Source organism: Asparagus officinalis, chromosome 5, assembly GCF_001876935.1.
Source record: "Asparagus officinalis chromosome 5, Aspof.V1, whole genome shotgun sequence".
Classification (NCBI taxonomy): Eukaryota; Viridiplantae; Streptophyta; class Magnoliopsida; order Asparagales; family Asparagaceae; genus Asparagus; species Asparagus officinalis.
In genome coordinates, this window is record NC_033798.1 from 123,039,014 (window position 1) to 123,067,004 (window position 27,991).

The following is a 27,991-nucleotide window of genomic DNA, read 5'->3' on the forward strand; positions in this document are numbered from 1 at the left end:
AGGAAGAAGAAAAAATAATAATTCAAAAGTAATATAGACGATTCGTCTTGGAACTGTAATCTTATAGCGACAAGAGATGATTCCCAGAGTTAACCGCATTATTTCGACAAGCCTCCATGTATAACATTATCCACTTCAAAAGTTTTGAATCCTTTTCAGAAGCAACATAAACAAATCTGATGTATAATATAACAGCGACTGACAATTTATTCACCGCGAAAGACATAAAGAGACGGCCTAACCCAAGAAAACTATGTAACTTGCATTCAACTGCCCATCTAGCACCAAATAAATATATTTAGCCGCAGACAAAAAACAAGGATGGGTCTAGAGGCAGCGCCAAAATTTCCATTCAGGAAACAGCCCCGAAACGTATGGAAAATGAGGAAATGAATCATTAATCGGAGTGATTTTGTGTATTCTCTGTGGAATCTGTAGAAGGTGCGTTATCTGTTGATGGTGATGTCTTTTGTGTAGGAGGTGGATCATTGACACGGTCATTATTGTCATGGGAGGTGGCATTTGCTTCCTTGTTGTTTTTCTCATCAGATTTCTGGAGTCGATCAGGTAACCTCAGTGTTTTGGAGAAAGAAGCCTCGGATGCTGACGCCCATGTCACTTGTGGTGAATTACTATGGTTAGGAGGAAAAAGAGCCGATGGGTCTGGAACCGAGTATGTAGGCATGGCATAGTTATAGAATCCCATCAGAGGGTGATCGTATTTGCAAGCTGCACCAAACCTGCAGCTTCCATACAAGCTGTAGGATGTGCAGGCAGGATGACCCTTCGCGACACAATGAGAAAAATCAGAGATTCAAGTCAGAAATAATCAGAGACCCCTCACTGTTTTGAACTTACTTGCATGTAGTTTCATTTTCGCACATAGAACCCTTGGATGAATTTTTTTTGGATAGATTCACTAATTCCACCCAAGGGTAATATCTACCAAAGTTTCATCCAGGATAAAAGAAAAAAAGAATTTAACCGAGGGGTATAACAGCGAAAATGAAACTACAAAAGGTAGTAAGTTCAAAATAACAGCGAAAATGAAACTACAAAAGGTAGTAAGTTCAAAATAGCATACCACAACGGCCAGTGTGCAGTTAACGCATAAAAGATATTTTCTACTTACTGGTCTCAAAGGAAGCCCCAGGGGTCCAAGAGTAGGTGGACTTTCTGACCAGCGCTCTTTCGGATGATGATACTTGCAAGTTGTTCCGTATTTGCAAATACCAGTTTTCATGTAATACTGGCATTCAGGCTGATCTGGCCTCTCTGGGAGATTTATTGCAGTGCTGGAAGCTGACTGCGCATGAAGCTTGGGGTTGGGTACCTGTGTAGGCCCAAAGGAATCAGTTGATGGAAATTGGCTTGCAGAGCCCTGGAGAAATAAAGAGAGAACGTTATTTGTTACTGAAGTTATAAAAATATTAGACACGAGAACTATGGTGCTAAATGACCAAAAGGGCAAAAAAAAAAAAGATTTATTCACAGAGAAAACTTTTACAGGGAATATTTTGTAGTGATGACATGAACCAGACAGAAAAACTGTTTTAATCAGCCTGGCCCAAGGAAAATATTCATGCAGTAGATGACTTGTATAGAATGGTTTGTCACAGTAACACAATTATATTTTTAGATGTATTTTCATGGAGAATTTTTTTTCCCTTTTTTCTCTTTTTTTTCGTGAACCCTAATTTGCTCATACAATGCAGCAGTCATTCAACTGCTTTTGGTTTTTTAACCATTTGGGTGTGAGATTCCACCCTGGAAACAAAAGGTATATTTTCCATCGCCACAAGCCAAAACTAGGTACAAGCAAGGATATAGGATCTAACGGATTAAGAGATAACTTGATGGAAACAATAAATTATAGAAGGAGATGGAGTATAAGCTATTTCAATTCGCTGTAAAATTTGCAATATAATTTCTTGATAATATGCATCATGTTTTTTATAATAACGGTAAGCTATGGTATAAATCTCGTGAGGAAATAACTAAGATGAATTTACTGAAATATGTCACCTGAACTATGTTGATGTTTCTCTTATTTCTTTGATTGAGCTCACTTTTTATAGTTTACTTTCATTCACTACGTTGACCAACTCTCAGAAACAGAAGGGTCAGGACCCCACATTATGCAAGCATAGGCCAGGGAATAAACATATTTTTTACAAAAATGACTGGTGTTTTGCTACATCAGACAGATAGTCCATTTCATCTTTACTAAGGTTCCAGCATATCAGACTCCGTGACTTGTTAGCATTTTCTGCATTCATCCAAGGGTTGCGGGCATGGCCTTCAAAGTTGAACAAAACCACATCTTATTGTTCGTTAGCACAAACTTTAGCACAAACAATGGACCTTAGTATAACTGCCTAGACTGCTTCAGTCAAGCCACTAAAAAGCAAGGATATCTCAACACTATTCACCAACAGACAAGAAGTTGAGGAGGCATATAAATAACAATAGCACGGCAGGATTTATTTGTCCAATACACGTACATCTAGATGTACACAGCTTCATGACTTAACTGTTATCAGGGGTACGTTTAAGATTCCTTGATGCTCTCTCGGAGTTTCGGTTTAGAATAATGTCATTAGAGATCCATCTCTTTCAAGATTTGAGGATTAGCGTTTTGTAGTTGCTGAACCTTTTTTCTAACCACCTTTAGTATAGTGGATCTCTCCTTCCTTCATGGATGTAGATCTTAGTGTTGAATCACATGATAACTTGGGGCGTTGTGCTTTCCTATTGTCTATTTATTTGTGTGATTGTGTTCTACATGATTTGTTGTTTTCTGATCTTCATAGTCATTTCTGTTTGTAGAACCCCACATTCTACAGCAAATTGGTACTGCAACATACCAATGGAAGTGGGGCGGATTAAATATTCCAGAGAGCAATAGAGAAGGTGCATTTGATAGCCTGTTGAGTGGCAAATAGGCTGGTAGCGCAGTATTCTTTAAAATGAGAGTATTCAAGAAACTAGTACAATAATGGTAGAAGATGCCTACTCTGATATTTAAGAAGCGTTAGCTTGAGCCCCCCAATCCCACCCAACCACAAACCCCATCAATCCTTAAAGAAATTTTTCTCATGATGCACAGAATTTGACTTAGAAGAGGAGACTTCATACAACTCCATGCCACTGAAGATCATAATTTGAGTGCTAAATAGCATTGGAATAAACACTCATTATGATCATATTGCAATATGCCATGGGCATGTAGCAGCCCTCAGCACAAGCGGGTGCCTAGACGAAAATAGAGTACACGCACACACATGCACATAAACCCAAAACCCTAAAAGAAAAATTTCTCATGATGCACAAAATTTAAGCTAGAATAGGAGACTTTATACAACTCTGTCCACTATGAGGAGCATGATTGAGTACTAAATAGCATTGGAATGACATACTCATTGTGACCACACTGCAATATGACATGGTCATGTAGCAGCCTTCCGCATGAGCGGGTGCCTACAGGAAGATAGAGTATGCGCACACGCACGCACCTGCACCCACACCCGCACATACCCCACAAACCCTAAAATAAAACGTTCTTTTGGAGCAAGAAATTTGACCTAGAAGAGGAGAGTGCATACAACTCCATGCACTGAGAAGGGCATGTCTTGGGCTAAATAGCCTCGGAAGGACACACTCATTACGTGCACACAGCACACTGCAATATGCCCTGGTCATGTAATGTAGCAGCCCTCAGCCCAAAATGGTGCCTAGAGGAGGATCAGAGATGTGGTAATCAAGTTGCACTCCACAATGCATCTTTTTACACCCTCATCATCCTAAGGATCCAATGCATTTATCTTAGATTAAAAAATCCATTAGGCCAGTTGATCTCATTGTTGAAAGCTCGTTAGGCAATCAAGAATCAAAACATACTCAACTATGTCAGAAGGCCAATTGAAACTTGTATTTTAACATCACTGTTTTGGAGCTTGATGTTCTGATGCCTATGCCACTCTCAAATAGTGAATCACTTGGTAGCTACCAACAAAAAAACTTGTCTTCAGTTTACTACTCAGAATTAATCATGATTTGAGCACCTGAAAATAGATATGCTGGTGAACCATCCAGTTGGCACTAGAAAAGTGGGGTTCGGATGAGCCATACATAATTTACCTCTAGCTGCTAAGTAATATCTGCAATTTGTAATGTAACTTCTGTATGCTGACACATATTTGATAAAGATTTAACCTTTCCCGGAAAAAGTTTGTGTTCCTCATCAGATTTCCCAAATGGAAGAGATGACTGCACGAGAGAACTTGCAGTTCATTAATAGCTAAATATATTAATTAGTGTATGTGACAGAATTAGCATGCCCCCACCTTACCAATCTCTTGCATTCAGATTCTCCTTTACCTCCTTCACCTATCTTTTCTTCATTGGGATTCATTTGTTATCCTTTCTGGTTTCTACATCCAATATTGTCCATAATTGCATTGATAGTTATCTTCATTTTGAAGTATATTATATCCTATCTGAAAGACCCGGAACTAAATATGTATCCATCTTCTCATGGAACGACCACTGCCATGTCCCCACAAAGTAACAATAAGTTAATAACAGTTAATGACATGCAGAAACTAATAAAATGCTACAGCAATAGTAAGGTATATATTTTTAAAATCCAGCGGTATTGATGGAACAAACCCTGAATTTAACAGACTCATTGCCGAAAGAATTAATGCCAAATGACAATGGACATTTGCAAAAAAATGTGTTCGCATGCACTCGTGTGTGTGTATATAAATAAACAAGCTTAATGCCTTTTAGCAAAAATCCAAATGAAATAAAGATTCTATGGTAGGAGAAATCATATTGACATGCTGAATTTGTAGGCACTTCACCTGAAGGAGACATTTGATAATAAAGTATGGTAAGCAGAAGAACTAATAATCTGTAGCAGTTTTCCAAGTATAATTCTAAGTAGATCATCATGATGCAACTATAACGTGCTTGCACAGACTATCAACCATTATTATTGATAGAAAACGATATCATGGATGTCCATGGAAAGCTTCACTGGTGCACAAAGCATTGGTCAATATCGATAATTATAATGCACTTGCATGGATTGTGCTTAAAAACAAAAGAATAGTAGCTGACCGTGTAAGCGGTCCAACCCTGCTGCATCGACATAGCACCCTGTGAGGATGGAAGAACAACAGGCATATAAGCTGGAAGGCCCTGCATTCTTGGACTAGTTAAGTAAGGTCGTGCTGAAGGCCATGCTGAAAGACCTCCAATTACGGGAAGACTTGATGGAGGTGCAACAGAAGATCCCGTTGGACCATAGGCAGATGGTGGTGTCACAGGAAACACAGGTCCAAGTGTGGCAGGCTGTGGATGGTTGAATTTGCAGGCAAATCCGAATTTGCAAGATCCAGTTCTCATGTAATATGGACATGACTTTTCATCCTGTGCAACAAGAATAAAAGTGAATACTGCAAAACCCCAAATGTAGCTCAAGAGGGCTGGAAGGAAGCTAACATGTAAATGGTTGAGAGTACATAAGAGGTTGAGAGCACATCAAGACCTTGAAATGGAAGCAATAGAGTAAAAGAAGCGTTACCTGTCGCATTGGCAACCCAAGAATGTTCAATGAAGCAGGTCGTACATCATGTCTATCTCGTGGATGATGATATTTGCATGTTGCTCCAAATTTGCATGTTCCTGTCTTCAAAAAGTACTGCAAGAAGCCATGGATAATAAGTTCACAAACTATTATACGACTCCAGCGCCCAGCAATTCCTGAAGCATTTTAGCCCAAAGCAAAAGGCGTGTATGAAATCAAGTAAGAGATGACCTATGTGATTAGTACAGTGAACCAAAAAGACTACATACTGACCCCTAAAATCATAAATTCCAAAAATGGAGACAGAACTACGTAAAATAAAAACTCCCGTGCACACATAAGGAGCACTAAGTAAGCAGTGGCCTAACGCACATTTATGCCCATGTACAGCAACTGTAACATGTTCTGAAATGCATAACATTTATCTGATAAGAATTGCACTGTTAGAGTAGAATAGCATGCTCATACACATCCAATACAATTTATGTAATATTAATGAATATCAATGAAGATTTTATGTGTTGCACATTTTATTTGGGTACTATATACATAACTGTTATGTTATCCCTAGAAATTATTTTGTTAGATCATGCACTTTGATAGGTCACTTGCTTGGAGATATAATCTAATTTAGAGATTTCTTAGAACTATACTTAACATATAAATAGTACGGGATAACTATGTTATTACAAGTTATCATGCATGATGATGACATAAGAAATGTAGTGGTGGGTCTCAGTTACTGGGATTGGACACTCTCGGTGTATGTCATGAGCACGAATTGTGATGTGTGCAGTGCTAGACCACATTTAGATTCTTTAGGATAGGTCACCTAAGGGATAGAGATCAATTGTTATGTGGTCCCTTAGACTTGAGGATATTGCCATTTTCGATTTGATAATTGAGTATGTTTGATGTGATGGTTAACTTATACGTGGCAAGTGCTACAAAACCTAAAACTTCGGATTACTATATTTCATTTAGGGAGTTGATGGAGGTCTAGATCGGATCCGATAATGATCATTATGATAAGAATAATTTATTATGCAATTCTATTAAGTTATAAAACATTGTTGATTGGTTGTTTTGGAGAAGTTTTTCAAAATTAAGTTATTATACTATTATTAATATTTTCAAAATGATTTTTGTCTATGGAGATTGCGACTTTTAGACAAGCAAATGGGTGAATTGTCCCAATCATTAATTTGTCTAAAAGAAAAATAAATTAATACTAAAAGAGACTGGATGTAAGAAAATAACACTATTAAATATTTTAATACCACATTGTGTAAGAGTGCTTATGAATAGTTGGTCGGATAGAGAATTGATTGTTACATTAAAATTAATAATCAAGTTTAATTAAGAATTAATTTGATTAGTAATTGGCTCTCGATATGGAACCCAATTAGTTTCACCAATCACCAATGTCAGTAAGAGAGGTCTAGCTGCAATAAAATACCTATCTTTATCTATAATTGTTATAGATTTGACTTTTTGAAAGAGTTTCACATCAATTAAAACTGTTAACATGATGGATGACCTAAGTCTATATAACAAAGGCATGTGTGGTCATATGGAGAGACAATAAAAAAATATAGAAAAAAAATTAAGAAAATAAGATTTAGAGGTCCTATCTCCGTTTTGTATTGCATCCTTTCCATGACGAATGGATTCAATTAGAGGCTTTTTCTCTTGAGAAAGATAATTATCTGAAGATCTTGGGACAAACTTCGTGGGGGATTAGAAAACTTTTCATATTCTTCCAATTTTGTTTAATTTAGATTAAACTTCATGATGCATGCTTCCACCACAGTTGCATACAATTTTCCAACATGCACAAGCTAATGTTATCTTCCAATCTAAAGAAAAGATAGAACCTGCAAAATTTCTAGAATAAGTTGCAGCAAGAAAAAATGATTTTCGCTCAATCATCCGATACAAAGCTGACCATATGATCATATAGGATTTTATTATGAGGGCATCTCCACACAATGATGGTATAGTCAAAGACATATTTTGGTTATACCATTCCACCAATTCTTCACTGTTTTTCTGGAAAAGGATAACAATAAAACAAACTCATGCTTGCATAATAATTCTTCAAACTCATTTCCCTCCAATGGGTTTAAGACAATTTGTCTATTTTCTCCAACTGGTTTTGGTAAATAAAAAAAAAGGCTGGTCAAGAGTATATTGATTCAAAGATTTTGAATTGCAAAAACCATGTCTTAGCTTCAAGATGATATTAATGTTGCATCTGGATAATTAATGGCTTTTTCATTTCATAGTGCCCAATTTGTTGGGGGCTAATCTCCATGGCTTCGCTTTACAACTACTGGATCTGCATTATCTGCATGTATCACAGCTATGCAAGTATCTGTTTTCTAATAACTACATGAACAAATGTGGTGGAAACTTGAATTAAGAATATACTTGTCATATCGCGGAGCATCACAAACAATAATCGCGGAGCATCTCAAACCATAATGCATAGAATGTTATCTAATTGTTATTCCAAATTTTTTCCCTCAGCATCTTCAATTCTCAGCTTTACCAACTACTAACTTTCCATTTCATGACCAGCGACATACTGTTCATGCTTGTGTTTGGTATACATATATCTCTAGCTTTTCCTCTATCCAGTACTCACTAAACTCCTTTCCAGATGAATGTGCAAAAGCATGATCCATTATTGCTCCCAACATCGGACCCTTTCTGAGTTAATTTTCTAGAATATAAAGTTGATTAAACATCTTCTACAGAAAGTGTACCTCTAATATATAGAGTATGTCATTGATAAAATTTCATAAAAGGAGGCGACAAACAAAATAATGTAAGGGTTTATTATCTTCTTCAATATCGCGTTAATATTTCTCAAATACATGAGCATTTTGTTCAACTTGTTCAAGTAATTCTAAAAAACTCCCTTAAAAAGAGTGGTCCTTAATAGGTGCACTTTGGTGTATGTGAATGTGAAGAGAATTCATTAGCTAAGGGATTTGTCTTTCTTGTTAGTAAAAGACTTTGTCATGCACAAGCCCTCAAATTTTAAACATAAATAATCATAGGTTCTTCATGTGCAACCTCTGCAATACCTCATTGTCCAAAGAAACATGTATAACGCTACAAACGTTTGGCCTCAAGCTCTTTATTCTCTTGTTCGAACATGAATTTCAGCAACTAGCCCTTTTTAGACAGAACATATGATAAACCTTTTTTGAATAAAGAGAGCATGCATTTTTTTAGACTAATGTAATCCTCCCATCGAAGTTCTGCACCTTACTTCTGCAAGCTATCTAAAAATATTTTCAACCAAATACCCAATCTCTGATATTAGCTTGCTATAGCAAAACTTCCACAAAAGATAACTGAAAAATATACAGAAAATTCAGCAAAAAATCAAACAAAGCACAAAGAAACCAGCACCAACAAGATCTTTTACAATTTATGCAGTTCAGTCGAGATTAACCTATGTCCAAATGAAAAGTAGCAAGAATGCACTGATGAATATTATCTGAAGCACTACTTTATGCATTGATGGTGGCTACATTTAAGACTGGTTTTATCAGCAAGAAAGTCAAACCGCTTTTCATGAAGCCCCACAACTACATTCTTTGGAATTGGGCCATTCAATCAAAACCCGAGAACTTTATTACACTGTACCAAGATGATGTGATGCACCATTTACAAACTCACAAAGATTCCCATCTTAACCCTTCTTTTGGAGGAACATACTCTCCTATACATTTGAGTTTGAAAGACTCTCTATGCTCTCTTTAGCTTACAGCTCGAAGAATCAGATGGAGTAATAATACAAAAGCTTCTACTTGTTGATTTTCTACGTCCAGAAGAACAAAAGTTTGCTAGCTTCAAAGGACAACAATCGTGATGCACTGACTAACAGACTTGGAACTCACATGACCCAAAACGAGCAATAATCTTACGTTCAAACTATTTACCATCTATCTGCCATTGTCCCTATCCATTATAAACCTAACTCTCATTCTGATACCTTTGACAACTCCAAAACATGCTATATTCAAATAGTTCAATACTTGGTTTAACTACTAATTAAGCACCATGCACCTTGACTGCCTCAAATTAGCATGAATCATGCACCTTATGCGTCTAAAATTAGATGGTGAATGAACATAATTATAGAAAATTTCTCGATACAGAGAACAGTTTATGCATTAATGATTTATTGATACAAAGAACAGTTTATAAATTTATAAGTTTCTAACAGTTAAACTAGCAGAAAACAACTGAAACCTTTTAAAAAGAGTGTCAAAGCTATTTATACTCTATGCAAATTATGTCACTTTTTTAAACATTAAATGTTGCGTTTGGATTCAACTTCTCATCATGAGTGCAATATTCAATTTAACAAATGTTTTTTTAACATCATATAGTGCTCACTTTTTATGTGGGCATAATTCTTAATTTCTTACTAGGAACAGTGCCTTCCCACTGAGCAGAACAAGTCATCAATTTAATACATGAGTATTGATTATTTTATTTTCTTATATTTTGTCTCAAGATTATCAAAAATTATCAAAGTATGTGCTCTACAATGGAAATGCATGGTGACTTTCTTGGTCATCTGGTTGTTCTGCTAGCAATAGGAGTCTTCTTGCACTTTCTTTGGCCATAACAAGGCTAGTGCAATCATGAGCAGTCAGGTCTAGTGAACAGCCATCAGTAACTTAAACTTGGCAGTATTCTGCTGCGCTTGCATCTAACAGACCCTGATGTAAATCACTGCCAATACACTGTAATGCTCTCAGCTTGAAAGCAGGCCTTAATGGTGGTCACTGATTAACAATTGATGCTGAAAGTCATTGCTTGAACGCAGTGTCTTTCTTGATAAATATCCACATCCTAAAGTGTTTGTGAGAAGAGAGTATTAGTTTAGCATTGGTTTGATCCCATATTGCTTGTGAGACTAACTTGTAACTAATCTATCTCTATAAATATTAAAGTACAGAGTGAGGGGAATGCTCTCCAAGAAACTCTTTTTTCTCCAAATCTTAACATGGTATCAGAGCATGTCCAAGTTCAAGATAATAATTCTTGAATTAGCCAGTAGGCTGAACAAGTTCAAGAACCCGAAGGTTTATTTTTGAACCCGAAGGTTAAAGTTCAAGAACCCGAAGGCTTATTATTTAACCCGAAGGTTGAATAAATAAATATAAAAAAATAATTTATTTATTATTATTATTATTATTTAGTACAACTCGTAGATCTAAAAAGAGAGGGGAGAGAGAATTGGATTTTAGGGATTCATTCTCTGTTATCTCTCTAATGTGAGGTCGATTTCAAATGGCCGCAAGAGCGATCCAAGGGACGGTGAAGTGGTTCAACAACACCAAGGGGTTCGTATCATTTACCCTGACGACGCGCGAGAGTCTCTTCGTCCACCAGTCCTCGATCAATCCGAGGGGCTACAGATCCCTAGGCAGCGAGGACAGGATCTACACCGGTCTGCTCGTATCTGCGGACGAAGTGATGTGCGCCGTCGGCCAGCGGAGCAAAAACGCCGCTCGTCGCGCGTCTACGCGGGGAAGACGCGCAGCAGCACAACGAACAGCCCTCCGAGGCCAGCGAACGAAAGACTCGTGATCTTGCGGTTCCGTCTCTACGCGACGAAGACGCGCTGAGAGAGCCAAGTTGGCGGCGCCCGACTAAGCCAGCGGCGGCTCCGGCGAAACTAGGTTTAGCGTGTTAGGACAGTAGCGAGATCGACTACTGGATATTGTGTCTTTCTCGGAGAAAATCTGGTGCCATGAAAAATTAAGAAGCAAGGTGTTGTCTTGATCTAGTGCAAAATCAGAATAGAGATCTATGGCAAATGTGACACTAGAGATGATTTGGATAACACACCTATTGACAGACAGATCTCTCTCCAGAATATCCCATAGATCTATATGACGACAATAAAGCAGTAATTCACATTGCTGAGAATCCTGTGTTTCATGAAAGAACCAAGCACATTGAAGTCGATTGTCATGTAATTCGCAAGAAATTCGAGGACAAAATCATCAAGGCAAAACCTGTATCGACAGTACATCAGTTGACAAACATTCTTACAAAACCACTTAGTCGAACACGGGTTGACTTTATTTGTGACAAGTTGGGCATGCATGATATATATGCTCCAGGTTGAAGGGGAGTGTTAGAAGAGAGCATTAGTTTAGCATTGGTTTAGTCCCACATTGCCTGTGAGACTAACTTGTAACTAATCCATCTCTATAAATAATAAAGTATAGAGTGAGGGAATGCTCTCCAAGAAACTCTTTTCTCTCCAAATCTTAACAAAGTTCAACAGAGGAACTTAAAAGTAAAGCAGTATATTCTATTTGTAATGCCCTTCTTAAGATTTTCTGGTTTCCCGCTGCTTAGTCGCACATGAGAATGCATATTTTTTTCATCTATTCATGGATTTAACTATAACTATGTTAGGTCTCATGTTTATGAGCCTACTATCTAATCTAGTTTTGATGATTAACAAACAATTACTAACATCGTTTGTCGAGTGTTTGTTCTACTCGTTAGGAATCCTACACAAAGATCCTTGAAGGTTGGATGAAATTGAGCTTAACAATGACATTCAAAGAATGTAGGAAGGAAATGGGAAAGAAGCCGTAGCTATTCAATTCAAGATTCATTATCGTTTCATCCGCAACCAAAACGAGCTTCATTGAAGACCTATTACTTGGGTATATTAGTTTAGGAGTTATACTTTGTGTGTTATACTTAGAGCTCAATTCTTATACACACGATATTTCTCGTTTTAGCATAATATGAGTGTTTTTGAGAAAATATCGAGCCCTTGAATTATTGACTTAACGATAATGTTTTATATCTTTTACAAAGTCCGTTAATCCATTCAAAAGAATCTCCAAACGTGTTTAAAATCGTTTTTTCAAAATCAAGTGTTTAAACGAACTCGTAATTTTGAGATTTTGCAAAATGATGAGTTTTCACAAACGGTGAATGATATTTCAAAAATATCTTTTCTAACATGTTTATTTTCATCAGAATAATCATTTTCCCAAGTTTTATAATTTTAGGAATTTATTTACTATTTTTAAAACACCTTTGAAAATCAGATTTACTGTTCAAAACTAGGATGTGCACGTTTTTCGGTCGATCGACACTGTTCATAAGTCGAACGATGAACTGCTCTGCAATTGCTAAAAAGTTTTTGCTCAGTTGACCAATCTCCATCAGTCGACTAAACAGTGTTTTCAGTCGACGGATGACTTGCATCAGTCGACCGATGATTTCTCAAAATTAGCCAACGGTCAGCTCATCAGTCGACTGAACAGTGTATCAGTCGACCGACGGTACTGTAACGACTATTTTTAGTTTTGTTGATTTTCAGGGATTTTGTTGGATTTTGTGATTTTTCTTTGGTTTTAGGGTTTTGTTTTAAGAACCTATATGTACCCCTCAGTGCTCAACACTTATAACAAACTAAAAAAAGTTTTAAACAAAGTTTGCAAGTTTATTTAAGTGTTTTAAAGAAAAAAATTTGGTGTGTTGTTTATGTGAAAAGAGTTTCACAAGAGGAGATCAATTCAGTTTGAGCATCAAATTTTCACATCTTCGCTCAAACTTTCACATCTTTATCTCTCGTCTTCAGAGAAGTTTTTCTAAACTTAATATCTAGCAAATTTGCATTTTGATTATCATATCTATAAGCTAGATTTTAAATGAGTTTGGGTTATGGGGTTGTATCTTTGACAGTGAGCTTACACTTAGTTCTCATCTTTGTATTAAAGAACAAATCTTGTATTTGTACTTAATTATTGAGAACACGTTGTACTACACAATGACACTTAAAGGAGTGGTTAGGAGAGACCGTAGTCAATTCCAAGAGGAGTGACGTTGGTTGTAAAACCTAGGGAGATGTAGTAAATCCAAGCACTTGAGGAAGGTGACATTGATAGGCCAACACTTAAAAGAGTCTTGTGGTATTGGCAATAGTGTGATTGTAAAAGTTTTCGGTGAGCTAGAAAACCGATTGTGTAATTGACTTTGTGATTAGTGGAGAATCTCCTCGAGGGTGAGGAGCGGAGACGTAGGTCGAGAGTGACCGAACTCCGTGAACATATTCTTGTGTTTGTGTTAGGCATTGGCGCACTTTTTCTCTTGTATATTTTCATATCACCTTTTTTCTTATGTTTATATCGCCATTAGATTAAATTCTATATCCTTGCATACAATCTTTTTGAATATCATACTTGCTAGGATAATTAGTTAATAAGTTTTTTAATTTGACATCGAAATCGGATTAGATTAGCAAATACTTTATTCACCCCCTTCTAGGGTACTTTCATTTGATATCAGAGCTTGTTGCTCTTTGATTTATGGCTTACCCGCCTAGAATCAAAGATCATTACTATTATACTTTGCTAATCTACTTTTGTGATTATTTTTCTTTCTTGCATCATAATTATGATTCTATGAATATGCACGATGCACCTACTTTAGATTTAAACTTTTTGTTAGATCTAAACATTTCGATTTATGAAAAATAATTGATTATGCTTATATTATACCTATTTTGAAGAAATCCAAATGGAATAATAATGATAAAAAGATGTTTACAGTGAACAAGCTATTGTTAGATTTTTTGCTAAATGCCTTTGATTCATGTATATCTAACAAGCTTGCTCATTTTGATAGTACTTACAAATTATGAATATTTATAGAAGCACATCAAGAAAACTTGGAGGAGATCCGACGCGTTTTGACGGATTCCACTTCAAGTACAATTGTAGCTTCATCATGCACACGGCCACTAAGCGATAACCCTAGTGGTGTATGCGAGTCTGAATCCGAAAATGACGTTTCTATTAATGAACTCGTTTGTGTATATGAGAGACTAATGCATGCCTACAATAAATTGCATCGTAATTTTGTAGATTTAAAAAGCAAGCATGTTATTTTAAAATCCGATCATGAGACGCTAGCATCCAATTTTGACATCATTGCTAAGAAAAATATAATTCTTAAAGAAAACAATTATAAGTTAAAATTGGATAATAATGATTTTAACTTAAAAATTGCAAGCTTATCCCATAATAAGAATGATGTCATTTTAAAAGTAAAAACAATTAGAAATGAATTTAATTCCTTCAAAGATAATCATATTTGTTCTACTTATAATACCAATGCATGTGCCTAATAATGAGTTGAATCATATGGAAAAACCGCATTTCATTCTTAGATTCAACCTACTATATGCATTGAAAATCACAAGAAACTTGTGAACATGTATGCTAAGTCATGTAGTACTATTTACAAATCACGCACTCACTATGCACACTTGTATAGCAAAATTTATAAATGCACCATTTGTGACCGTAAATGCCAACTTGCTAAATTTTGCTATGATACACATAAATCCCAAAATTCCAATATGCATCCCATAAAATTTCATCATCACACACACACACATGCACACAATGCTCATCATAAGCATGATAGTGTGGTTAAATGTGATTGTTGTGATAGATTTGGTCATTTGGCCAAATATTGTTTTGATTTGAAAAAAATTCATATTTGCAAAATGCTTTAAAAAGATCATCTATATTTGCAAATATTTCCCGTGCACACTCATATGATCATCATAAACAAACGCATCCATTCTATTATACTTATTGCAATAGGAAAGGTTATTTGAGTAATTATTGCTATGACCGATCACGTGCATTAAATACGCCTAAATGGGATCAAACCCTAGGGCTTTGGATTTTATTGATATGGGTCATGTCCCTAAACTAATCGGTACCAAGAGTGTTTGGGTACCAAAATATTTTTTATTTTAAAGAACAATTTTTTGCATTTTTTTTTGTTGTTTTTCATGTTTTTAAAAGATGATTTTTTTTGGATTTTTTGGTTGTAAACAAATTGTGAATGTTTTTACAAGATAAAAGAATATATTTTCATCATATTTAAAAAAGAAACTTCATATATATATATATGTATATATATATATATATATATATATTCATTTTTTAGTATAATATAATTGGTGTCTTTCAAGTTTTTCAGTAAATTATTTTTGGTATGAATGTGAGACCTTTGTAAATACTCATATGGTGATATATATTTATATATGTTCTCTTTGATCATCTTGAATGTAATTTGGTATGTATTTTGCTCACATTGTGCCTCGTATGTGTAAGATTGCCTTAAAGCATATATCATCTTTGAGTACTTTATTTGCTTTATTATTTCCATCAATATATGTTGTGACATTTTGACAGGGAGAGCTTAATCCCTATATTTGTTTTATACTTACCTATGCTCATTTGTAGGGGGAGCTTTTGCTCTCTTATTCTTATTATTTTACCCCCATTTTGATGTTGGCAAAGAGAGAAACAAGTTTATTGTGAGTATTCCATTTTCTTGCATGAGAATAATAAATTGTATATTCATTTGTTATATGCATGTTTTATATATTCTTTATTATTTGTCATCATCAAAAAGGAGGAGATTGTTAGGTCTCATGTTTATGAGCCTACTATCTAATCTAGTTTTGATATCTAATCTAGTTTTGATGATTAACAAATAATTCCTAACATCGTTTGTCGAGTGTTTGTTTTACTCGTTAGGAATCCTACACAAAGATCCTTATTGGAGATTGGATGGAATTGAGCTTAACGATGACATTCAAACGAGGCAGGAAGGAAATCGGAATGAAGCCGTAGCTATTCAAGTCAAGATTCATCATCGCTTCATCCGCAATCAAAACAAGCTTCATTGAAGACCTATTGCTTGAGTATATTAGTTTAGAAGTTATACTTTGTGTGTTATACTTAGAGCTCAATTCTTATACACACGATATTTCTCGTTTTAGCGTAATATGAGTGTTTTTGAGAACATATCGAGCCTTTGAATTATTGACTTAACGATAATGTTTTATATCTTTTACAAAGTCTGTTAATCCATTCAAAAGAATCTCCAAACGTGTTTAAAATTGTTTTGTCAAAATCAAGTGTTTAAACAAACTCGTATTTTTAAGATTTTGCAAAATGATGAGTTTTCACAAACGGTGAATGATATTTCAAAAATCTCTTTTCTAACATGTTTATTTTCATCAGAATAATCATTTTCCCAAGTTTTATGATTTTTGAAATTTATTTATTATTTTTAAAACACCTTTAAAAATCAAATTTACTGTTCAAAACTGGGGTGTGCATGTTTTTCAGTCGACCGATATTGTTCATCAATTGACCGATGAACTGCTCTATAATTGCTAAAAAGTTTCTGCTCAGTCGACCGATCTCCATCAATCGACTGAACAGTGTTTTCAGTCGACCGATGACTTGCATCAGTCGACTGATGGTTTTTCAGAATTAACCAATAGTCAGCTCATTAGTCGACTGAACAGTGCATCAGTCGACCGACGGCAGTGTAACGGCTATTTCCAATTTTGCTGATTTTTAGGGATATTGTTGGATTTTGTGATTTTTCTTTGGTTTTGGGGTTTTGTTTTAAGAACCTATATATACCCCTCAATCCTCAACACTTATAACTAATTAAAAAAAGTTTTAAACAAAGTTCGTGAGTTTGTTTAAGTGTTTTAAAGAAAAAATTTTGGAGTGTTGTTTATGTGAAGAGAGTTTCACAAGAGGAGATCAATTCGGTTTGAGCATCAAATTTTCACATCTCTATCTCTCTTGTCTTCAGAGAAGTTTTTCTAAACTCAATCTCTAACAAATTTGCATTTTGATTATATCATATCTATAAGCTAGATTTTAATTGGGTTTGTTTTTATTTATACTCATTATTTACACACACCCTTTGAGCTTAAGCATTTTCACATACAGTATATTTTGGGTTGTGGGATTGTATCTGACAGTGAGCTTACACTTAGTTCTCATCATTGTATTAGAGAACAAATCTTGTATTTGCACTTAATTATTGAGAACACGTTGTAATACACAAGGACACTTAGAGGAGTGGTTGGGAGAGACCGTGGTCAACTCCAAGAGGAGTAGCGTTGGTTGTAAAGCCTAGGGAGAGATAGTAAATCCAAGCACTTGAGGAACGTGACATTGGTAGGCCAACACTTAGAGGAGTGTCTTGTGATATTGACAATAGTGTGATATTGTAAAAAAAAATTGGTGAGCTAGAAAACCGATTGTGCATTTGATTTTGTGATTAATGAAGAATCTCTTCGAGGGTGAGGAGCGGAGACGTAGGTCGAGAGAGACCGAACTCCGTAAACATATTCTTGTGTTTGTGTTTGGCATTAGCGCACTTATTCTCTTGTATATTTTCATATCACCCTTTGTCTCATGTTTATATCGCCCTTAGATTAAATTCTATATCCTTGCATACAATCTTTTTGAATATCATACTTGCTAGGATATTTAGTTCATAAGTTTTTTTAACTTAGCATCGAAATCGGATTAGATTAGCAAATACCCTATTCACTCCCCTCTATGGTACTTTTAAACTATGAACAAGAATGACGAGTCCTAATTAGGTGTCAAGTGTTCATATTAGTCACTAGTGTTACTGCACGTGCTAATGCTGTGCAATAAATGTTAAAACTTATCTTCCAAATACTATATAAACAATGTCCTAAAGTTAGATTGTTTTTTAATTATGATATCTTGAAAGTTTAAATTTATCCAAAAATAATGTAATATTCTTATAAATTTGAGACTCGAGAATAGAGTTATTGGAATATGAAAATTATAAGTATTGACGAGAATACTTTTTTACTAATCTATCATACTATCAAGGTATTGTAGGGAATTTTTTTGCAATAATATAAAAAATATAAGGAGTTGTGCAAAAAAATATTTCTACAATTTAATATAAAAAAGTATGTTTTGAACTAATGACATTAAATATTTAATCATAGTTTTAAATAATTACAAAATAATTCTATACTTTCAAATTTATTTATTCTATATTTTCTGATTTTATTTGAGAAATCTTATTTGGTTTAGGAGAATCTGTGAGAACTTCTTGTATTTATCGTTGTTTCCTCATAAGTTCAAGAAGAATCAAGTTCCATAAGTTTTTTCTCTTTTTGGTTTTAAGATGGGAGAGAACGAGTGTGGAATTAATTTACCGTTATAAGATTGATGAAATTACAAATATATCATTAATTTTGAGATTGTGAAATGAAGGAATGTCTTTCTTCCTCCTTTTTTTATTTTTTTTATTTTTCTATTTTTGCATAACTAGTATTTACTCTTCAAAGGATTATAGACTAGTACTAATTGATAGAAGCCTAATTTGAAATAACTTAGTTGAGTTTTATGATTCAAATTCAAATACCAAGACTTGGATACTTATGCTAAAAGTCCACTTGATTCAAATTTTACAATGACCTCACTTGGATCTTTGTATAATAGTATAGATACAATTGCATACAATCAAACTTATTTGTTTTTTTAAAGTTTACACGTGTATAGATATAATAAATTCTACAGAGCATAAAAGTAAATAACAAAAATAAATGATCATGAAAATAAATCTAAGCTATAAGACATGAAATTGCATGTCATTTATTGCAATTTTATGAGAGAGAGAGGGGTAGAGTTTTGATGTGATAGAATATTATTTATATAGAATTACAAAATTGCCCATTGTCTTTTGTGAAATGAATGACAATTTCCACCTACTTACATTTTGGGCCACACCCTCACTAGGTTCATTACATAGTAGTGTAAATTTCCATGACTGGTTTATGAGTTGGGTATAATTTCAAAGACACGCTATGTGTGACCATTTTGCACGGCTCAATGGGAACAACTATCCCATTATTGCCATTATTGTGTATATAACGATGACACCTTTCTGGCAATTGAAAGATTATTTTTTGCTTCCTACCCCTCTCTTTTCTCTGTATAATCGGAGTGTGGTTTCACTTAAAAAGAACATGAGCCAAGGCTTTAAGACAAGTTACAAATCCTTAGTGTATGCTGACACTACTTTTCAAGTAGCCTGCCTCCATGCATTGTTATAGCATGTTGCTGGAATAATTGTGTTAAACTTTTGACGTTATTTCATCGAGATGGTTTCCATGGCGATTTTATAAATGTCTTAAATGTTGTGTTTCAACAAGATAAGACAACATGTTATGTGTGCTTACTGTTATTAATTAAGAGAAGTTTCATGATACTCCGATTTTGAATATCACATGAAAGCTATGGAGACCTTCTGTATAAGGTAAATAATTCAATTGACAACAATGATTTGAAGCCTATAGCTCAAAACCTAGTCTTCCATGGACCAGGATGAATCCACCTAAGAGGACCGCCAGGTTGTTCCCAGAACATACAATCCATTTGACAACTCTTCTAAATCAGCACACAAACATTTATTCATATAGCCAGCCATGCTGAAATTCAATGCCCCGTATAGAAGGAAATAACATTGTTATTGTGAAAACGGCGAAGGAATTGTGAAAAACGTGAAGAATAACTCAAAACAGGCTCCACCACACCCTGGTGTGGTGTCTGCCATGGGTGTGGTAGAGTCTGTCCTGCACCACACCCTCTGCCACACCCATGGTGCAGGGTGTGGCAGACTCGTTTTTAGAATCCTTATTTGTTGAGGAATCCTCCTTTGTTTGGGATTGTGTTTTATTATAAATAGGACCACGTTTTTTTAGGGTTTCTTAAGGAGAGAAAAGAAGAGATTTAGCATTGTTTTGAGCACTTTGAGAGGGAGATATTGTGAGGGAGTTGAGAGCTTTGGTTAGGGTTATATTTGAGTGATTTTGTGAGTTGTAACCCGTTGTATTTCTCCTCCATATAGTGAAATCTCCCCATCCTCTCCCCGTGGACGTAGGCAATTGCCGAACCACGTATATCCTTGTGTTTGGTTTGATTTGTCGTAATTGGCTTGGTTTGTGCAAGTGTTTGGCTTTCTTCTACTCGTGATCACAGGTTCGTTGTGAGTTCGTGCAAGGCTTCCGCAAAGACGCGCGACAACCAAACACTATAAATTAAGTAGAATAAATATAATGGAATCTGGATATTATTCAAGATAATAATGATCAAACAAAACCAAGTTTCAAATTTCTCAAGTATGAAAAATATGAATGTCAAGAAAAAAATGCCAAATCTACTGTTAATTAGTAATAATAAGAAGATAAGAACATATATCTCAATGGGAAAAACTCCAGCAACTTTTAGAATGTCAGGCTAGACTTTGAATCCTCTTATTCATCAAATTACTTGCAAGGAACCTACTCAAAGGGCATGATCTCTAAGTGACATCCGCACAACAAGCTCTTGCTGCTCCACGAGCAGCGCCTTCTTCTTGTTTTCGGGAGAGCATATTTGATTCCTAAGACAGCTACTCAACCGGTTGGTATTGGGTCGCCGACGTCCTAGGTTCAAGTGCCGTCTATGGACTTTGTACCAAAAAAACATAGTATCCGGAGGTTTGCACCCGTGAATGCATACGACACGTGTCTGCATATATGTCTATATTTCTACGGACCAGCGCGCGAGTGTTTGGCCGTTGGCGGCCATTTGGATGAACTACGGGCGGCTTGATCCCTTGGGAGAGGGGGTACGTAGGCAACCATGGTGGTGCAGCCGTATTTGGAGAGACGACACATTGATGCTCTTGGTTTGGTGTCGGCTCATTTTTGGCAAAATTCGCCGAGGTGGAGAATTGTGGAGAAATCAGGAAAAGAATCAGAAAAACCAGAAAAACTGGCATAAGTCGACTCATGCACTGTGCACGAGTCGACTTACGATCTGCAGCCGAATTGTGATTTTAGCCTCTGTCAAGTCGACTTAGCATGACTGTTAAGTCGACTTATGGCAAGTCGACTTAACAGTCTGTTAAGTCGACTTATGAAGTGTTCTCCAGTTGTTGATTTTCTCTCTGTCAAGTCGACTTGTGCACACTGATAAGTCGACTTATAGCGGGTTTTTTGCATACGCAGGTTTCCTATTTGCAGTCTGATTGGGGTTTTGTTTTGATATAAATAGGGAAACGATTTGTGAGGGTTTTTTATCAGAGATTGAGGAATCTTTTGAGCATTGTGAGAGGGAGATATTGTGAGCAAGGTGAGATCTTTGGTTGAGGGTTAGTTTGAGAGAATTTGTGTGATTGTAACCCTTTGTACTCTCCTTGATTTAGTGAAATCTCCCCATCCTCTCCCCGTGGACGTAGGCAAATTGCCGAACCACGTATATCTCTGTGTTTGGATTGATTTGGCTTTATTGGTTGGATTTGTGCAAGAGTTTGTCTTTCTTCTACTCGTGATCACAGGTTCGTTGTGAGTTCGTGCAAGGCTTCCGCAAAGGCGCGCGACAAGTGGTATCAGAGCTCAGATTCAGATCTAGGGTTTTGGATTAGGTGGAGGAAGATTCAGTTTGAAGCTTGGTTCTTGGAGTTCTAGGCTTTGGTGGAGTTAGGGTTTGAAGTTGCCGTTGAAGATCTCGCTTTCCTCGTGTGGTTAGGAGTTCTATTTGGAATCCAATCTAGGGTTCAGTTGGGTAATTTCTTATTCTTTCAAAGTTTGGATCTTTCTCTACAATTTGGAAGTTGTGATTATGGGTGAAGTAATTGGTGAAAGCAGCAAGATGACAGGCACAGTTCAAGTGGGTTTTCAGAACACTAAGATTAGTGTTGTGAAATATGACGGCAAGATCAATTTTGGTTTGTGGATGAGCGACGTACAGGATGCGCTCAATGCTCAAAATCTGGAGGAGACCATCATGGTCGATGTGAGGCCACCTAAATATGAAGAGGCGATATGGGAAAAGATGAATCGAAATGCTTGCGGGGTGATCAGGTCCTGTTTGGAACAGGAGCTGAAATACGATGTGATTGGGGTGACGTCTGCGATGAAGATGTGGGAAATTCTCAACAATAAGTACCTTACGAAGAGTGTTGAGAACCGGTTGCACTTGCTGCGAAGGTTATTCAGATTCCAGATGTCCAGAGGTACCTCGCTTGCGGCTCATGTGAACAACTACACTAAGTTGTTGTCGGACTTGGCGAACGTGGATGAGAAGATCACAGATGAGTACAAGGCTATTATTCTTTTGGGCTCCTTACCGGATGAGGAGTATGATACCTTCGTGCTTACGTTGCTGAACGGGAGATCTTCTATCACTTATAGTGAAGTGACTAACGCATTGACGAACTATGATTTGAGGAGGAAGGATAAGGAGACTTCCCGCGCTAGTACTTCAGGAGAGGCCTTGTCGGCGAGAGGTAGAAGCTCATATCAGAAAGGTGGAAACAGAGGGAGGTCAAAGTCAAGAGGTCGTCACCAGCTTGGAAAGAATCAATGTGCATTCTGCAAGGAGCAGGGACATTGGAAAAGAGATTGCCCGAAAGTCAAAGAAAAGGAGAATAGCAAGAATAAGGGCCCGAAGGCCAATGAGGTGAATGTTGCGAAAGGCGATGATTCCGATGATTCGAGCTTTTCTCTTTTGATTACTCCGGAGGTGAACCATTTGGATGCATCGGAGTGGATGCTTGATTCTGGCGCTACTTATCATGTGACTCCTAGGCGAGATTGGTTCTCATCATTTGAGAGACTCGATGGGGGTGTTGTGGTCATGGGAAATGATCAATCCTGTGGCGTTCGTGGGATAGGTACTGTGAGGATTCGGATGCACGATGGAGTAGTCCGTGAGCTGAAGGAGGTGAGATTCGTTCCTCAACTTAAGAAGAATCTTATCTCAGTGGGGGCTTTGGAGGCGAAGGGATTCAGGGTGACCTTTGAGGATGCTGTAGCAAAGGTTACTAAGGGATCTTTGGTGGTGATGAAGGGAGTCCGAAATCATAATTTATATTATCTGAAGGGGAGCACCGAGATTGGCCAGGTTGCTTCGGCGATTTCAGAGGCGGACATGAGCAGACTTTGGCACTACAGGCTAGGGCATACAGGTGAAAAGTCACTGCAGGCATTGTGCAAGCAGGGGCTTTTGAAGGGAGCCAAGAGTGGTAAAGTAGAATTCTGTGAGCACTGTGTACTTGGCAAGAAGACGAAGGTGAAGTTCGGGACGGCCATTCATAGGACGAGGGGCATCTTGGACTACGTGCACACAGATGTTTGGGGTCCCACTAAGACGGCATCACTTGGTGGTCGACATTGGTTCGTCACGTTCGTTGATGACTATTCTAGGCGATGTTGGGTGTACACCATGAAGCATAAGAGTGAAGTCCTAGATTTGTTTGTGGAGTGGAAGAAGAGATTGGAACTGCAGACTGGGAGAAAGATCAAGACGTTGCGATCCGACAACGGCGGCGAGTATACCTCAGACCCCTTTCTGCAGCTATGTCGAGACGAGGGCATAGAGAGGCACTTCACAGTTAGTCATACACCGCAGCAGAATGGGGTGGCGGAGAGATTGAATCGGTCTTTGCTGGAGAAGATTCGATGTTTATTGGCGCATAGTGGTTTGGAGAAGATCTTTTGGGCTGAGGCACTTTCTTATGCGAGCCACCTCATTAACAGGCTGCCTTCATCTGCGATTGAGGGGAAGACCCCTATGGAGATGTGGTCGGGAGAGACAGCACATGACTATGACCAGCTTAAGGTATTTGGTTGCCCTGCATATTATCATGTTAGAACTGATAAGTTGGAACCTCGAGCTAGGAAGGCCATATTTGTAGGATTCAAGCGTGGTGTCAAGGGATACAAGCTTTGGGATCCAGTTGATAAGAAGATTGTGCTGAGTAGGGACGTCACATTCGATGAGGCTTCTATCTTGAAGCTTCCCAGCTCTCATCAGGTGGAGAGCAACCCGACAGAGGAGATTTCGCAGGTGGTGGAGATTGATGCAGCTCCACAGAGTCCAGATAGTGCAGTATCCATGAGAGTGCCGACTGAGGTGACGCCAGGCGAGCACGACGGTGATGCGGAGGATACGGGTACTCATGAGCAGGATCAGGGACCGACGGCTCAGGTTCAGGATTCTATTGCGGCACGGAGACAGAGGAGAGACATACGGGTGCCAGCACGGTATGCCGACACAGTTGCATATGCACTTCCGGTGGAGAGTATCGATGAGATGGTGCCTACTACATTCAGAGAGGCCGAGCAGAGTTCGGAGGCTGATTCGTGGCAGGTGGCTATGCAGGAGGAGATGGAGTCTCTTCACAAGAACGATACATGGGAGCTTGTAGAGCTTCCAAAGGGGCGGAAGGCGATTGGGTGCAAGTGGGTGTACACGAAGAAGGAGGGCATTGAGGGCACTCCAGTGAGGTTCAAGGCTAGGTTGGTTGCGAAGGGCTATGCACAGGAGGAAGGTATTGATTACAATGAGGTTTTCTCTCCGGTGGTGAAGCATTCGTCGATTCGGATTTTGCTAGCTTTGGTGGCACAGTATGGATTGGAGTTAGATCAGTTGGATGTGAAGACAGCATTTCTTCATGGTGATCTTGATGAAGAAATATATATGACTCAGCCATTGGGATTCCGAGCTGCAGGGAAAGATAAGTTGGTTTGCAGGCTAAAGAAATCGCTATACGGTTTGAAGCAGTCTCCTCGACAGTGGTATAGGCGATTTGATGGTTTTATGCTTGGTCATTCGTACACTCGGAGCCAGTTTGATCCTTGCGTGTATTTTCGCAAGTTGAGAGGAGGTGCGTACATTTATTTGTTGCTTTATGTCGATGACATGTTGGTTGCTTCTAGTTCCAGGTCAGCTATAGATGAGTTGAAAGTTCAGCTTTCGAATGAGTTTGAGATGAAGGACTTGGGCGAGGCGAAGCGCATTTTAGGGATGGAGATCGGCAGAGATAAGAAGAAGGGCAGGATTTGTTTGACACAGGTGGCTTATTTGAAGAAGGTTCTACAGCGATTCCATGTTAGCATGGATACGAAGCCAGTTTGTGTACCGTTGGGAGCCCATTTGAAGCTTTCAGCTGGCCTTTCACCGAAGTCAGTTGAAGACCGTGAGTTGATGACGAAGACTCCATATGCGAGCGCAGTTGGGAGCTTGATGTACGCGATGGTATGTACGAGGCCGGATTTGTCACAGGCGGTGAGCATGGTGTCGAGATACATGCACGATCCAGGAGTGGGTCATTGGGACGCCGTGAGATGGATTTTGAGGTACATTAGAGGTACGCTCAATGTTGGTTTGGTTTATGAGCGGGACACTACAGGTGGGCAGCTATGCATTGGCTATGTTGATTCGGATTATGCCGGGGATTTGGATAAGCGCCGGTCTACTACGGGGTATGTGTTCACTTTGACCCGTGCGCCGGTGTGTTGGAGATGCACCTTACAGTCGACGGTGGCTTTGTCTACGACGGAGGCAGAGTATATGGCAGTTACGGAGGCTGTGAAGGAGGCTATTTGGCTTCGAGGACTTTTGGAAGAACTTGGTATATCGCAGCGATCCGTCACTATTCATTGCGATAGCATGAGTGCTATATATTTGGCGAAGAATCAGGTTTTTCATGCGAGGACGAAGCACATTGACGTTCGTTATCACTTCGTTCGGGATGTTCTTGAAGATGGCGATGTGGAAATTGTGAAAGTCCACACGAAGGATAATCCGGCAGATATGCTCACTAAGGTGGTTCCGAGCAACAAGTTTGATCATTGTCGAAACTTGTTGCACATTCGTAATTGTTGAGGCCGTTGGCGGCCATTTGGATGAACTACGGGCGGCTTGATCCCTTGGGAGAGGGGGTACGTAGGCAACCACATTGGTGTAGCCGAGTTTGGAGAGACGACACATTGGTGCTCATGTTTGTGTCGGCTCATTGTTGGGAACACTTTGCCGAGGTGGAGAATTGTGAAAACGGCGAAGGAATTGTGAAAAACGTGAAGAATAACTCAAAACAGGCTCCACCACACCCTGGTGTGGTGTCTGCCATGGGTGTGGTAGAGTCTGTCCTGCACCACACCCTCTGCCACACCCACGGTGCAGGGTGTGGCAGAATCTGTCCTGCACCACTCCTGCACCACACCCTCTGCCACACCCATGGTGCAGGGTGTGGCAGACTCGTTTTTAGAATCCTTATTTGTTGAGGAATCCTCCTTTGTTTGGGATTGTGTTTTATTATAAATAGGACCACGTTTTTTAGGGTTTCTAAAGGAGAGAAAAGAAGAGATTTAGCATTGTTTTGAGCACTTTGAGAGGGAGATATTGTGAGGGAGTTGAGAGCTTTGGTTAGGGTTATATTTGAGTGATTTTGTGAGTTGTAACCCGTTGTATTTCTCCTCCATATAGTGAAATCTCCCCATCCTCTCCCCGTGGACGTAGGCAATTGCCGAACCACGTATATCCTTGTGTTTGGTTTGATTTGTCGTAATTGGCTTGGTTTGTGCAAGTGTTTGGCTTTCTTCTACTCGTGATCACAGGTTCGTTGTGAGTTCGTGCAAGGCTTCCGCAAAGGCGCGCGACAGTTATCAGCTACGTTTATAGTTGCAGATATGAAATTAACCAACTAGGTTGAAGATAAAGATTCTAAACAAAGTAGACAAGTTTGCCTATCAATGTCAATATGAAAAGGGAACAAACAATGCAGATGCGCGTGATGTACCTGGCAATCAGGTTGCCCGACTCTTTCGGGCAGTTCCGCTCTATCCTGAGTTCCCTACAGCAAACAAATACAAACAAACATCGATGCATTCATGTATCAATGCTTTCCTAATTTCAATCAACTGAGAGCAATTCAATTTAGCATTTATCGCGAAATCAAACAGCTGCAGTCAGAGCATAATTCCCCTCACCTGCCCGTTATAAGTTGGGTGATTATAACGACAGTTACTTCCATATCCACAAAGCCCTGTCCTCAAATAGTATATGCAATCGGGCGCTCCGGGGCGATCCGGGTACAGGTTTTGATTACCATCCAAACCCTCCTGCTTGCTATCCTCAACTTTCAACCTCCAGATAGCGTCTACAAAAAAAAACATACAACTTTCGGTAGATCAATCAAAATCTAACGAAACGGCAGATATGATCGGATCTATTAGAGGAAAAGGAATCACCTTCGAGGTTCTCCGGCGCCGCGCCATTGGACGAACTCGACACCACATTGTTCTGAAACTCTCCATGATCCGGCATCGATGAGGTTTTTCCCCCCAAATCCCCGATCCAAAACCCTCAATCCCACAAAATTAGGGCAACCGAATCGATTCCGAGCTGAGATTCGACCGATTCCACCCGCGATCAGCTCGAATCAGCAGATGATTCGACCTATCAGCATTCAGATATCAGAGTCCGCCGAATTCCACAGATCTTGATAAGTCGATCGATCGATTACGATCTAAGTTGCTTCACTATCTCTCTATCTGAGAATTTAATGAAAGGAATTTGGGAATGGGGCTTTCTTTTTTTCCCCTTTTTTCTCGAAATATTTATATTTTTTCTCGACAGCGACAGTCCTTTTTTTCTTCTGTGGAATCGAGACTTA

General features: G+C 38.2%; 1 protein-coding gene across 3 annotated transcripts; it reads right to left on the reverse strand.

Annotated features, from left to right (window-relative positions):
- LOC109841075 (zinc finger CCCH domain-containing protein 33-like) lies at positions 46 to 27,964 on the reverse strand. 3 transcript variants are annotated; one of them, XM_020409939.1, is made up of 7 exons: positions 27,567 to 27,964; positions 27,306 to 27,475; positions 27,116 to 27,169; positions 5,594 to 5,710; positions 5,128 to 5,439; positions 1,133 to 1,333; positions 46 to 784 (listed from the first exon to the last, which is right to left on the reverse strand). In XM_020409939.1, exons 1-7 carry the CDS (start codon positions 27,640 to 27,642, stop codon positions 398 to 400), a joined length of 1,317 nt encoding a protein of 438 aa, XP_020265528.1. In that variant the 5' UTR covers positions 27,643 to 27,964; the 3' UTR covers positions 46 to 397. The 3 variants fall into 3 exon arrangements, with proteins under 3 accessions (XP_020265528.1, XP_020265527.1, XP_020265529.1); XM_020409938.1 differs by having other exon boundaries at positions 1,133 to 1,381; positions 27,567 to 27,960; XM_020409940.1 differs by lacking the exon at positions 27,116 to 27,169 and having other exon boundaries at positions 1,133 to 1,381; positions 27,567 to 27,962.

Bases quoted from the DNA above. Each gene is read 5' to 3' on its own strand.
- LOC109841075 (XM_020409938.1), bottom strand. From the start codon at position 27,642: ATGCCGGATCATGGAGAGTTTCAGAACAATGTGGTGTCGAGTTCGTCC. The intron at 5,711-27,115 runs GTACATCACGCG...GGCTTCTTGCAG, and splicing joins TCGGGCAACCTGATTGCCAG to TACTTTTTGAAGACAGGAAC. The intron at 1,382-5,127 runs GTCAGCTACTAT...TTATTTCTCCAG, and splicing joins AGGGTTGGACCGCTTACACG to GGCTCTGCAAGCCAATTTCC.